Here is a 14,458-nt window from a genome sequence, read left to right on the forward strand (position 1 = left end):
ATGAAAGCTAAGGGGAAAATCTCAAGGTCATGACTTCTCCCCACTGCTGCCCCCAGGTGGTGGTTCCTATCACCCTCTTTCAAAACCCTTTCCTATGTGGCACCCTCTCTTCATTCCTTGATATTGGGGTGCATCACCAGGAACTTCTTCCTCACTGCACTATGTGACTCCAGCAGCCTCCCCACCTCAAGGCCTTTACCTTCCATACAGATGACCTAACATCTGGCCCAGTGTTTCCTCTAACTCAAGTTGTGGCCCATTAAAGTGACAAAATAAATTTAGTGTGTCCTGACCAGCATTGCAAAACAACATAGAATGAAACAGAGGAGAAAGTAGCAGTGCAGCGTATTAGGAAAGGGTGCTTTTAATGATACAAAGTTGCAGGTATATCAATATATATCTACCCTGCTCAGAAGGTGCAGTTCCTTGATCTCCTCTGCCCTGAGAACCTTCTTTCACCTGCTCTCACTTTAGTGACCACTCCTGCAACCATATCTTGAACCTGGTCACTACTGAGAACAGATCTACCTCCAAAATTTATCATTTCCTTCTATGATCACTACCCTTCCTATTCTGCCATTTCTCTCATCTTTCACTGTCTTATTTTTTATTTTTTTTCCCTTTTTAACTCCTATTTCTTGAATCTACATTTTCTGCTCCTTAATATTACTATTAGCACTGACTTAGCTCAGGTCATCAGCCTCTTCCTTTATGGGCAATTGCTTGAATCTTCTAGTTGGTTTCTTGGCTGCCCTTCAGAGTTCCTCTCTTCAAATCCTAAACTGACTATGGCAGTCCTAAACTTAGAAGTGTGATCTGGTTCTGGTTCCCCTTTTCCAAACTCACAGGACCCTTCTTAGCAGTACCCAATTTACTCAACCAGAGTTGTTTTTTTTTTTTTTCCCTTGAGAAGAGTGCCTGTAAACAAACTCATTTCCTCATCTTTCATATGCTTCCAAATATAGACGTGCCAGTGTCTTGTCCTGCCATGAATCTATTCCGGGGATCTACTCCATCCACAGCCCCCAATGAGACCGCATTCCTGTGTGTACCTCCCACTCCTACCTTGGTCTACTAGCCATGGGAAGGCCTCTGATTCACGGACAGAGCACAGGGACCAGTCAGTCTGCTATGACCAGTGCGGCCAGATTCCTCTCTTAGGAAATTAAGAGACTCTTCTGAGGATGCTGTGGAAGCTATCTATGAAAGATCCTACAAGTAGAAGCACAAGAAACTGGTCCATAGAAAGAGAGTCAAACAGGGACCACCCACCAGCCCCTGAGAAACAGAGAAGTTCCTTCATCTCAGTGGCCGGATCTCTGTTTCCAGGAGGCCCGGTGGCACAGGAGGACCTGTCCACGGGGCCCCTTGAGATCCTGCTACCCTGACCTCCAGGCCCCCGTTTGCCTGTGACCTTCAGTGGCTTTCTTTCCTCCATCCAAAAGAGCCCAGATCAGAACTCTCAGCCCACTGAACTCTGTTGCCCAATACATGACTCTGACTTTGCACACATTCTGTGTTTTCCCCAAATGTACTTGCTTCCATGGGGAAGCATTTTCTCCTTCAGGAAAACAGTCTGGTTCCATGGTGCGTTAACTTAACTACTATATGACACTGTATCTACTAATTTTTAAATACAAATTCATTGATAAATGGGACTTCCCAGGTGGCTCAGTGGTAAAGAATCTGCCTGCGAATGCAGGAGACTGACAACCCACTCAGTCTGCCTGGGAAATCCCATAGACAGAGGAGCCTGGGGGGCTACATACTATAGGGTCGCAAAGAGTTGGACATGACTGAGCATCTGAGCATACATGCATGCATTGAGAAATGACTGAAAAGTCACCACAATACCATCCATCATCTGTCTCTCAAGGCTGGGATGCTTACAATAAATAAGAAATCAATCAATCATACACATCAACTAAATTTTCAGATTAAAAATAGAACATGTATAACCTGCCTTGTATTATTGTGCATGCTAAGTCACTTCAGTTGTGTCTGACTCTGTGCGATCCTATGGGCTGCAGCCTGCTAGGCTTTTCTGTCTGTGGGATTCTCCAGGCAAGAGTACTGCAGTGGGTTGCCGTGCCCTCCTCCGGGGGATCTTCCCGACCTAGGAATTGGACCTGCATCTCTTAGGTCTAACCTGCATTGGCAGGTGGTTTCTTTACCACTAGTACCACCTGGAAAGCCCCACTTTGTATTATTACATATTCCTTATTAGTGGATATGAAACTGATGCAGGTGCATCTTTTCTCCTGGTTGCTCTGGGGATGTCAATCATGGCTAAAAGTAAGTCAGTATACTACAGTGAACACAGTGGTAAACCTCAGCACCCAAACAACTAAAAAACCAGCAGCTATATTTCAGCTTCTATGTCTGAAAAATGGATGGCTGGAGTAGACAATGTCTCAGGGCCCTTCCAATGTGAAGATTTTGTTTCTCCATCTTTGGACAAACAGGAAAAACTTGATTTAAACCCATCTAGATTACAGTTGACATTCCACTGATATGAGTGCTTAAAGTCAAGAAGGGGAGCCTGGGTGCCGAGCGGAGCATTCAGCGCCACACAGTCCCTGGGCTTTTAGAAAGCAGCAGCAGCATTTTCATATCTGAAGACTCTCTGTGCTAACTGTGAGTGTACAAGAGGTAGTGGACAATTCTAACTTCATAGTGTCCTTGACTATTAAAAAGAAGGCACTGATTAGAAACAATCTCAGCCGGGATTTGGATCTGCTACATATAGAAGGGATTAGCTCATCTGTGCTAACCCTGGCTCAGGGGATCACCAAGGGCATGCTCTCTGTGTGGTTACATTCCAACTTCTCCTCTGGGCTGCTGCCCTGTTCTAGTTAGACATTAGTACTCAGGCAAGATCCACATTTTAAAATGTAAAGGAATAAGCTCAGCACAGTCATGGCTAGTGGAGATGGGTCGCCCACCAGATCACATGCCCATCTGCAGGAACATTTTCACTGAACATTTCACTGAAGAGATAAGAGGTCTCTGACCTTTGGCCGCTTTAGGATGAGAATTGCTCAGTCAGTCCTTGGGAAAGCCTCCTAAGAATGCAGGAGGATACAGCCCAGACACAGAATACATGGAGAAGGGAAGCAGAATCTGTGACACCTTGTTTTACCCCTTCTGTTCAAGCTTCTCCCCAAAGGCTGAGAGGATGGAGGCTGCCTGCAGGCTCCTCCTGGTTTGTTTAGTTTTCCCCTACCACCTTCCTCCCCTCACCCCTTGGCTGGCGCTTTTGGGTGCTGGCTGCTTTGCATCTGGGGCAGCCCATACAGTTACTCACTAATGCAGGCAATCTCTGTCCCTGTTTGTGTGTGTGCTCAGTGGCCAGTGGCGTCCAACTCTTTGCCATCCCATGGACTGTAGCCAGCCAGGCTCCTCTGTCCACGAGGGTTCTCCAGGTAAGAATACTGGAGTGGGTTGCCATGTCCTCCTCCAGGGGATCTTCCTGACCCAGGGGATTCAAACCCGCCTCTTGTGTCTCCTGCACTGGCAGGCTGGTTCTTTACCACTCGCGCCACCTGGGAAGCCCTTCTATCTCTGTACCTGTCCCTTTATGAATCTTATGTATAGTAGGTGCTCAATAAATATTTGATGCACTAAGCTGTGAGTACACGTGTATACTGTGGCGGTAACCCCTCCAAAACTCCCCACTCACTGGCATGCTGTGTGCCTTGCAAGGGGTCCCATTTTGTGATCAGTAGTCCTATGGATGTCACAGCCCCTATATTTTAAAGTGTTAAGAAACTGAAGAGCCAAGAGCTAATTTTGCTCCAGCTCACAAGTTCATTAGGGCCACAGAGGCTCCTCTTCCCCATCTGGCCGGAGAGGCTTTAATAGAGAAGATTGTTTTCTTTTCCGACGGTGCAGAATGGAGAAGCCCGGCTTGGGGACACTCCATGGGTGGCAGCGTGCACCAACAGCGCTTGCTTCGGGGGAGAACAAGATGGGACATCTTTTGGCCATCATTTCCCCCAGGGATGGTCGTCCCAAATACACCACTCTCGAAAAGTTTACGTTTTGAAATATCTACCCTCCTACGCTCAGCGCGTCCCGGGCCACAGTTGAGTCAAACGGCCCGCGAGCCCAGGTACCAACCCCTCGCCGCGCTCCCCACGCGGCCCACGGTCTAATCCCGGCTGTTTCGCCCCTTCCTCCTCCGGATCACCTCCGCCCCGACGTGCCCGCTGGTCCCTCTGGCCCCGGGGGACACTCACCTTGCCACTCGCGGAGCCGCTCGGGGGTGACTGCCCCCGCCGCGGTCTCGGCGGAGCCCGCCGGTACCCGCAGCAGCAGCAGCAGGAGCAGCGACAGCAGCGGCATCGCTCGCCGCTCGGCCGCCGGTCTCGGGGTGCAGCGCCCGCGGGGGGCCAGCGCCGCGGTGGCTGCGGTGGGGGAGCCAGGACCGCAGCCCCGTCGCGCTCCGCCCCTCCCCGGGCCTCGCCGCCCCCGCGCCCCCGAGACCTGCGTCGTCAGTCACCCCTGTCGCCGCGGTGGGGGGACACTCTGGCTGGAAGACGGAAACGTCGCGGAGGTTCTCCCTTTGCGGCCTGGAGCAGGAGGAGGAAGAGGGGTGGACAATCTGCCCGTCCCAGAAATTCCTGCCTTTGGGGTGGAGAGGGCGGGGGAGGCTGCCCCGGGCTAGCTCCTCCCGCTTCCAGCCTTCTCTCTCCTTCCTGGGGGAGGCCGAATAGAACTTGGGGGTGAGCGACTTGAAAATCTCCGGGACAGGAAGTCTGACATCTGGGTTTGCAAACCACCCGGGTTCTGGTAAACACTGCGGGTTTGGCAGCAGGCAGCTTAGTGGAAACCGAGCTGCTCCGAGGACCCAGGCGCCCTGGGAACGCTCTGGACCCCCTCTTCCCTGGAATGTGGAGCCCAGTGGTCCCTGGGGGTGCGCCAGGGTCCCCGCCCTACTCACTCCAGAGAACCCTGAAGCTTCTTCCCTTGCTGAGCTCCTTTCCCCTTTACAAACTACCTCCCCTTCCATCTCCTCAGATTCTCCTAACCCAGCAGAATAGCTGGGTTATCCCGTGTCACAGCTGTTACCTTGTTGTCCCACTTTATACCTAAACAACCGGTCCAGAAAAGCAGTGATTTGATCTAAGAGGTTACACTCTAAGTTGGCAAAAGTTCCTCCCTAAATTAGGAAAACTGCGACTAGAATGTAGTCTTTCAAGTAACTAGCAGGTGTGTGTGTGTGTGTGTGTTAGTTGCTCAGTTGTGTCCGACTCTTTGCGGCCCCATGGACTGTAGCGCTCCAGGCTCATCTGTCCATGGGATTCTCCAGGCAAGAATACTGGAGTGTGTTACCATTTCTTTCTCTAAGGGATAGTCCTCACCCAAGGACTGAACCTGGGTTTCCCGGATTGCAGGCAGATTGACAGATTCTTTACCATCTGAGCCACCAGGGAATCCCACTAGAAATGTTTAATATTCATGAGAACAGGATAGTATAGTATCTTTCCTAAATAGTCATCAAATAAAACACACGGACTGCAGCCTACCAGGCTCCTCCATCCATGGGATTTTTTAGGTAATAGTACTGGAGTGGCTTGCCATTGCCTTCTCCGATTATTTATGATGCTAGTCATTAAAACATAAAAGGAGGGAAGAGAGCAAAATGGAGCTTTAAAAAATAAAAGGAAGGTAGTGGAATCTTGGAGAACCTTGCTTTCCTTAGCTGCCTATTGGTCAAGACCAATTATTTTTTTTTGCGGGGGAGTGTGTGTGGGGTTCTACTGCCACTCCACCCCCATGTGGGATCCTTGTTCCTCCACCAGGGATTGAACCCATGTCCCCTGCATTGGCAGCCTGAAGTCTTAACTACTGGACTCCCAGGGAAGCTCCCTCAAACCAATAGTTTTGAATGATACTGTTGGCTATAGACTGAATTGTGTCCCCAGTACCCCAGCCATTTGTTAAAGTTCTAACCGCTCCCCTCAGTTGTATTTGGATATAGGGATTTTAGGAGTTAATTAAGTTTAAATGAAGTCTAAAGGCTGGGGTCCTAAATAAGGTCAACCTTATAAGGAGAGGAAGAGAGAGATTTTTCCACCCAGGCACCAAGGAGAGGCCGTGTGAGGACATGCAGCAAGAAGGTAGCCATCTATGAAACAGGCAGAGAACTCATCAAACCCAAAAATCTTCAGGAACTTGATTTTGGACTCTCCAGCTTCCAAAACTGAGAAATACGTTTCCATTGTTTAAACCGCCCAGGCTCTGATATTTTATTGAGTCAGCCCAAGTAGATTCATACTGTCTTAGCACAGATCCCCTGGAAGCAGAGCCTGGGATGAGATCCCTGGCAGGGAGTGGAACTGAGGATCAGAGTGAAATAGGGAAGCAGGGATAGCCCTGGGGCAGGCAGCAACAGGTGCATGGCATGGGCAGAGGTGAGGTGCTGTCACCTTGCCCCAGAGGGAAACTGTGTAGGGCTGGCTGTTGCTGGAGTGAAAAAAAAAAGGTGGGGCTGAGAAAATGCGAACATTTCCAATAACTGAGTCAATAAATATTCTTTTATGTAGAAGTCAGCATCCCTGCCTGAAACATGTAGAAAAGGGATGTTCTCAGCATACAGGAGTATATAGATCTCAGTCGTGATGTACTTATCAGTCTCTTCTGTGGCCTCGGAACTACATTGCATGCTATGGGAAAACCCCAAAGTAGATGATTCAGCCCTGTCTGAGTGGGCTGGCATCTATTGCGATAGATGAGCATTATCCAAGTGGCACAATTAAGTAGCAAAGTGCAACCCTGATGTTAATCCTTGGTGAGGTGCAGTACAGTGGGAGTGAAAGTGGGAAAGCCCAGGAGGTGCTAGAGTGACTGTGCAGGCTTAGATGTGCTGTGATAGAGTGAAGAATATTTGGGAGGAAGAGGCTGTTTTAGGATGGGAAGAAGCTGTGCCAAAAAATACAAAAGTTGGCGTGAGAAATGCTTATATGGGAGAGAGTGAGTGGGCAGACCTGCTGGATCTAAGGGCAGCTACTGGGGCAGCCTGACAAACAAGGTCAGTCACTGGGACACTCGGCTACCTCCCACCTGCTGTGGGATCTGGGTGATACATACACCTGCTGTGGCTTCAGTTTCATCCTCTATATAAAGAGGGGGAAAAAGCCTTCCCTGACCCACAGCAGATAATATTCCAAAGGAGCAGAGCTATGCATACGAGCAGGATGAAGAGGGAAACAAGCCATATTTCATCTTCAAAGCAATTAGTGTAACGAAGAACAGTGATGACAGCTTCCTGGCCTCCTGACACCAAATTTCCTATTCAGTGATTAGAAAACTCCTAAAGAGCTAGTTTTCATCTCTTCCTGAAGTACTGCATATGTCTTTGAGGTGGGAAATGTGGCAAAGAGCTTTTAAGCCTTTGAGAAAATGATTCTTCCCCATCTCACGGTCTTGCCTGTGTTTCAGATTCATGAGGCAGGGTAGTGTGATGGTTAGAGTAGGTGCTTTGCCACTTATCAGCTGGTTACTTAAGTCTCCTTAGCCCCAGTTTCCTCCCCCCACCTACCTTTTAAAAATTTATTTATTTGGCTACACAAGGTCTTAGCTATGGTGAAAGTGAAGTGAAAGTCGTTCAGTCGTGTCCAACTCTTTGTGACCCCATGGGCTATACAGTCCATGGAATTCTCCAGGCCAGAATACTGGAGTGGGTAGCCTTTCCCTTCTCCAGGGGATCTTCCCAACCCAGGGATTGAACCTGGGTCTCCCGCATTGCAGGCAGATTCTTTACCTGCTGAGCCACTTAGTTACAGTAGAAGGGATCTAGTTCTCTGACCAGGGATGGAACCCGGGCCCCCTGCATTGGGAGCATGGAGTCTCAGCCACTAGATTACCAGGGAAGTCTCTGGAAGTTCCTTCTGTATAAAATGCGGGTAGGTAGTACTATTTGCTTGATAGTGCTGCTGTATTAAATGGAATAGTGCTTGGCACAGAGTCTGGCATATTTTCAGTGTCCTCTTATGGGAGCTTTGGATATGGGAGGAGGGAGTGGGGCTGCAAAGGGAAACTCAGGAGGGAGCCCTGAAGAGCTCTATTCTGCTGAACTGATGTCTCCTTATCCCTGCACCGCACACACCTGGAACACCTGCACCTGCACGCCTTGTACATCTTCCATCTCTCAGTTTATAACTTTGAATTAGAATTATTGCTTTATTTATATCTTTCACCTGAATGTAAATTTCTTGAAGAGCCCACAACCTTTTCCTTCTCTTAGACTGTCCAGGGTGGCGCTGTTCTGACACTTAGCAAATTCTCAGAATGTCCCTGCTGAATGAGTGGATGAAGGAGGGAAGGAGGTAGAAAGGGATATAGTGCTTGGAGTCATTTGAAACTGGAAAAACAATTAGAAACCTGAACTATGTTGAGTGAAAATGGTGAAGAAAATTCATTATATCCTTCCAGTCTCTACCTACATCATCACATGGACTTCTTCCCTTTATATCTCTCTTGTAAAAACATCAGTATTGCATTTAGGAACCACTGTGACTCAGTATGACCTTATTTTATCACCTGTTTCCAAATAAAGTCTTATTCTGTGGTTCCATGTGGATGTGATTTAAGGGGGTCACTTTTCAATCTAGTATAACAGCCATATGATCCAGACATTCCACTCTTAAGTATTTACCCAAGAATGTCCATGTAAGGTTTGTTCATGAATGTTCATAGCAGCTTTATTGTTATAGCTCCAAACTGGAAACAACTCAGATACCCATCAAGGAATGAATAGATAAATAGATTTAGGTCTATCTAAGTTGGAGAAGACTTTTGAGAGTCCCTTGGACTGCAAGGAGATCCAACCAGTCCATTCTAAAGAAGATCAGTCCTGGGTGTTCATTGGAAGGACTGATGCTAAAGCTGAAACTCCAATACTTTGGCCACTTCATGTGAAAAGTTGACTCACTGGAAAAGACTCCAATGCTGGGACGGATTGGGGGTAGGAGGAGAAGGGAACGACAGAGAATGAGATGGCTGGATGGCATCACCGACTCAATGGACATGAGTTTGAGTGAACTCCAGGAGTCGGTGTTGGACAGGGAGGCCTGGCACGCTGTGATTCATCGGGTCGCAAAGAGTCGGACAGGACTAAGCGACTGAACTGAACTGAACTGATGCAAGGTCCGTCTAGTCGAGGCTATGGTTTTTCCAGTGGACATGTATGGATGTGAGAGTTGGACTATAAAGAAAGCTGAGCACAGAAGAATTGATGCTTTTGAACTGTGGTGTTGGAGAAGACTCTTGAGAGTCCCTTGGACTGCCAGGAGATCCAACCAGTCCATTCTAAAGGAGATCGATCCTGAGTGTTCATTGGAAGGACTGATGTTGAAGCTGAAACTCCAATACTTCGGCCACCTAATGCGAAGAGCTGACTCATTTGAAAAGACCCTGATGCTGGGAAAGATTGAGGGCAGGAGGAGAAGGGGACGACAGAGGATGAGATGGCTGGATGGCATCACTGACTCAATGGACATGGGTTTGGGTGGACTCTGGGAGTTAGAGATGGACAGGGAGGCCTGGTGTGCTGTGGTTCATGGGGTCCCAAAGAGTTGGACACGATTGAGCGACTGAACTGAACTGATGCAATGGAATACTACTCAGCAATTAAAAGGAATGAATGACTGATGCATGGAACAGCACGGTTGCATCTTGAAGCAATTATGCTGAGTGAGAGAAGCTAGACAAAAAAGAGTATATACCTTGTGATACAATTTCTATAAAATTCTAGAACATGTAACTTAAGCTGTGGTGCAAAAAGCAAGTGAGTTGTTGCTTGGAAATGTGAGTGGGAATGCAGGGCTGATGGGATAGGAGAGACCTAACAGAGCTAACAGGGAGTGGAAAAATGTACCAGACAGAGGAACAGAGGCAAGGGTGGACATCAGATGCTTGAGAAGTTCTTTGAGCAGGGAGACTAGAAATTGAGGTGGGAGGTTTTGGGAACATGGAGCCTAAATAGGAAAGGCTTAAGCTAGGCCCAAAATCATGTTAAAAATCTTTGTGCGAAAGCCAAGGGGAAGCCATTAAGAGGTTTCACTGTGACCAGACTTATGTGCTATGTTTTGAAAAGAACTTTCCTGCCATATTTTGCAGAATGGATTGGAGGTAAGGAATTCCTAAGGGTTAGGAGGCTGCAGCAGGATCTTGAATAAAGAGATGGTTGTTGTCTGGATTAGAAAGGAGTTGAGGAGAGGAGTTGAGACAGGCTCTGATGTCCTCAGAGTTGCTGGGGAAATGTGGCCAGACATCTGGGCATCACCAAGGGCTCAGATGTGGTCAGGGGCCACGATTTCATAGTAGATAGTCTTTTCTTAATGATACATAATAGCCCAGGTACATGCAGGGAGAAGGTACACACTGCGTTTCATCCAGATTGATGTCACTCAGTCAGATGACAGCAGACTGAAGACAGTGGCAAGAAAGAAGTTGATGGTTGACGGTGATGGAACCTCACAGGACTCAACTGCATGATCACAGGTCGGCAAGTGGAGGCAACCAGAGGAGGCTCTGGGGCCAGACTGCCAGTTCCAGAACCTGGGTTTGTCGTTCACTAGCTCTGTGACTGGAGCGGTTTGCTTTACCTCCACTGCCTTAGTTGTTTCATCTGCAAAATTGCAATAATAATAATAGTGCCGTTTCATTGGCCTGTTGTTAAGATTTAGAGATTTTATGCCTGAAAGGTGCTTAGAACAGTGACTGACACAGAGTAAACACTTGGCCAAGGTAGTTTTATTACTGATTGTTATTACTTAGATAAAGAAAATATTTGGGGGGCAAACAAAGAAGTTCGGGTGATTTGGTCTCTTGCTGGGTGGAGAGAAAAGCCGTATAATGGTCCTGGTTTCTTGTCAGGAGCTGCCATCCCTGGAGTGCTTGCTGTGTCAACACCGTGGTGGTGAAGAGGTAAGGCAGCCTGGGGGGTAGTCTGCTCTGTGACCTATGCCAAGTCGCTGCACCTCACCCAGCCTCAGCTTCCTTTCTGTAAAATGGAACACTGCAAGTGTCTGGTCCATGTTGGGACATGTGGAAAACACCCATAACCTGGCAAGGAGTGAGCACTTGTGAGATGTGACCACAATTATTAGATAATACCCACATTGGTTACGCTGTGAAGTAGGTCTCATTACAGTCGTTAGATGCCGATTAGGACACTGAGAGCTTAAATGACGTATTGTTAAAGCCCTGCCCTGAGCTACCCATTTAGCTTCATGTAATAAGCTATCTCATTAAGAGGAAATCGTACCTTAGATAAAAGAGAATATTGGTTTATGTAAGACAGGAATTTTCTAGCCTGTTTAATATGTATTTTCAGCAGCTTTCCCCGAGCCATTTATTAAACACTCCTGAGTGTGTTCAGAATATTGCTTTGTGTTGCGCTCTAGCCGCAGTGTGGTATTTTAACTAATAACACCCACAGTGGCTGCAGGACTAAGGGGTGAAACAACTGAAAGTTCATTGGGCTAAAGGCCAATTTCAATAGTGAGTTAATGAACTAGTTTTTCACCTTTGTCTAGGCAGTGATTTATATCAGTTCAATTAATGGCTCTCTCATTATGCAGAATTTAGCCAGAAATTTCCACTCACTTGGGAGTTTCAGCTGAGCCTCTGTCTTGACTGGTCTTCATGCTGCTGCTGCTGCTAAGTCACTTCAGTCGTGTCCGACTCGGTGCAGCCCCATAGGCAGCAGCCCACCAGGCTCCTCTGTCCTTGGGATTCTCCAGGCAAGAACACTGGAGTGGGTTGCCATTTCCTTCTCCTGACTGGTCTTCATAGGGTAACTTAAGTCTCCCCTGCCAGCGCGTGATCTCATTTCTGCACACTCATGTTCTCCTTCCGTTTTCCACATGTAGCCTTGCAGAGGGTGTGCAGACGAAGTAGGCAAAGGGGCACACATCTGGAGAAGAAACAGGAACCCCTCCGGGGAGCCTGACCACCAGCAGCACGTGTTGTCTGAAACCTAGCTGGTCCAGCGGTGCTCAGCCCTCACCATGGTCAAAGTCTCCGGAACAGCTTTTAAAAACCACCAACTCCCAGTGATTCTGGTTCAACTGATCGGGGGTGGGACCCAGTACAGTTTTTCTTAAACTCCTAAAGTGATTGTAATGTGCAGGTGGGGCGGAGAATTTCTGGCTTCTTCCATGAACCTCTCTTGGGTTCTGAGAAGGTGTGGCAGAAGGTAATGTCTGGCACTTGAAAAGGAAAGGAAACCTACAAGAAACAACTTAGTTCAGGGAGAGAGGCTGGTTTTAGAAGTAAAACTTCCCACTGGCTGTGTTAACACAGGGAGAGAAGAGCCAGGTGTGGGGGGCAGGCCTGGAGCCTGGCGTGGCTGTCATGGGCGAATGGCACTGCCTGATTCTAGGGGCCCCATTTGGGAACTTGCACTGCGAGAGAGCCTTCTCCAGTCCTGCATCTCTGGTTGTTACCCTGCAGGCTATAACTTTCCAGAACCTAATGGGAACCCTGGGGAACAATCAATATTTGTTTTAACATTTGTCATTTTCTAGTAACTTAGATATTTTATTCCATTTAGTATTCAGAAAAGTGTATAAGACAGTTGTTTTTTTTTAATCACCAATGCTGTTTTTAAAATAAAAACAATAACAAAATAGACGGGTATTTGTACCTTTTGATTTTGCCTAAAGAAATTCTGATAAATCAGAACAGGTTCTGTGGGCATGTTTGCATCTTGAAGGATTAGCTAAAAAGAGGAGGAGGAGAAAGAGAGCAGGGTAGAGTTGATGGGTTAAAAATCCTTCTTCCTTTATTGCCTAGCTGTGTTACTTTGCTCAAATTACATAATCTTGCTGAGTTTCCTCTCTGTATGTAGAACAACAAAAACCTACCATACAGATTGTTATAAAATGAGAAATAATGTTGAGTCAAATGCCATGCTCTAGCAGGGCCTCCCCCATGCTCTGGGACCCACAGCCATTCTGTGGGAGGGAAAATGATCCTGATGGATCAGGGACAGAGAGCCTGTGGTGTGTTCATACTTGTCTTCTCACATGTGCCCAGAGGGTTGGAGACTTGTCAAGCCTCATTTCTAAGACAATTCAAAATGTTAAAGCTCAGGGTGGAAGATAAAAAGAGGATTAGACACAAGCTAGTCATGGGGCTATGGAAAAAACTTGCAGACAAAGAGCTTCATCTGCCTTTCTCAGGTTAAGTGGGTTAAGTATTAAAGTTCAGTGTAGCTTTCTGAGAAGGTGTGCAAAGCTAAGTGAATAGAGCACTAATAAGTTGGCAAGCCTGTTTTATTTTGCTTGGTCTTCTAGAATCTTCCAAGGAAGGCTACTTAGCTTTTCCACACCTTAACAACTTTTCTAAGCTAAAACAGAAATCATAGTGTTATTGAAAGTATAGATTTTGTAACAGGAGAAGATATTGGTAGCCAGGTGACCAGGACTTCATCAATTTAACTTAATTTTTCCTGTATTATGTTTATAAATCAACATGTGGTTTTGATACTGAACAATGGCTTCATTTTCATTTTATTACTAGAAAAAAGCAATTTGTTGGCCAGAAACCTCACCCTTTAAGAATGATGGGTGAAATAACATTCTTAATACATTCCTAGTGGATCCAGTGGATTAGAAAATTACAGAAGAACTTTGCTGTGGATTTAAAAAAATTTTACTTTCTGGGGCTCAGAGCATGCAGGATAGTGGTAGCTCCTCAGCTAGGGATCAAACCCACATCCCCTGTGGTGGAAGCACAGTGTCTTAGCCACTGGACCACCAGGGAATCCCCCTGGTATTGTAGCTTAATTGAGATGAAATTGACAAACAGTAAACTACATAGGTGTAAAATAGACAGTTTAAAAAATTTTGACATATCTATACATCTTTGTATGGTCAACACTGAAATCAGATTGATTATATTCTTTGCAGCCAGAGATGGAAAAGCTCTATACAGTTAGCAAAAAAAGACCAGGAGCTGACGGTGGCTCAGATCATGACCTCTTTATTGCCAAATTCAAACTTAAATTGAAAAAGTAGGGAAAACCACTAGACCATTCAGATAGGACCTAAATCAAATCCCTTATGATTATACAGTGGAAGTGAGAAATAGATTTAAGGGACTAGATCTGATAGAGTGCTGAAGAACTATGGACGGAGGTTCGGGACATTGTACAGGAGCCAGGGACCAAGACCATCCCCATGGAAAAGAAATGCAAAAAAGCAAAATGGCTGTCAGAGGAGTCCTTACAAATAGCTGTGAAAGGAAGAGAAGTGAAAAGCAAAGGAGAAAAGGAAAGATATAAGCATCTGAATGCAGAGTTCCAAAGAATAGCAAGGAGAGATAAGAAAGCCTTCCTCAGCGATCAATGCAAGAAATAGAGGAAAACAACAGAATAGGAAAAACAAGCGATCTCTTCAAGAAAATTAGAGCTATCAAGGGAACATTTCATGCAAAGATGGGC

The 14,458-nt window shown here is 46.7% G+C and overlaps 1 protein-coding gene across 3 annotated transcripts in view; it reads right to left on the reverse strand.

The window, feature by feature from the left end:
• PLA2R1 (phospholipase A2 receptor 1) overlaps positions 1-4,487 on the reverse strand; it is a 138,918-nt gene extending 134,431 nt beyond the window's left edge. For all 3 annotated transcript variants that reach the window (XM_055397383.2, XM_088829692.1, XM_088829691.1), the window contains exon 1: positions 4,242-4,487. In XM_055397383.2, the coding sequence (XP_055253358.2) occupies positions 4,242-4,347 (106 nt within the window). In that variant the 5' untranslated portion in view covers positions 4,348-4,487. The remainder of the gene's footprint in view (positions 1-4,241) is intronic.
• Positions 4,488-14,458: the final 9,971 nt, after the last annotated feature.

This window comes from Moschus berezovskii, chromosome 2 (assembly GCF_049115385.1).
Source record: "Moschus berezovskii isolate FMDL1 chromosome 2, NW_MosBer_1.0, whole genome shotgun sequence".
Taxonomy (NCBI): Eukaryota; Metazoa; Chordata; class Mammalia; order Artiodactyla; family Moschidae; genus Moschus; species Moschus berezovskii.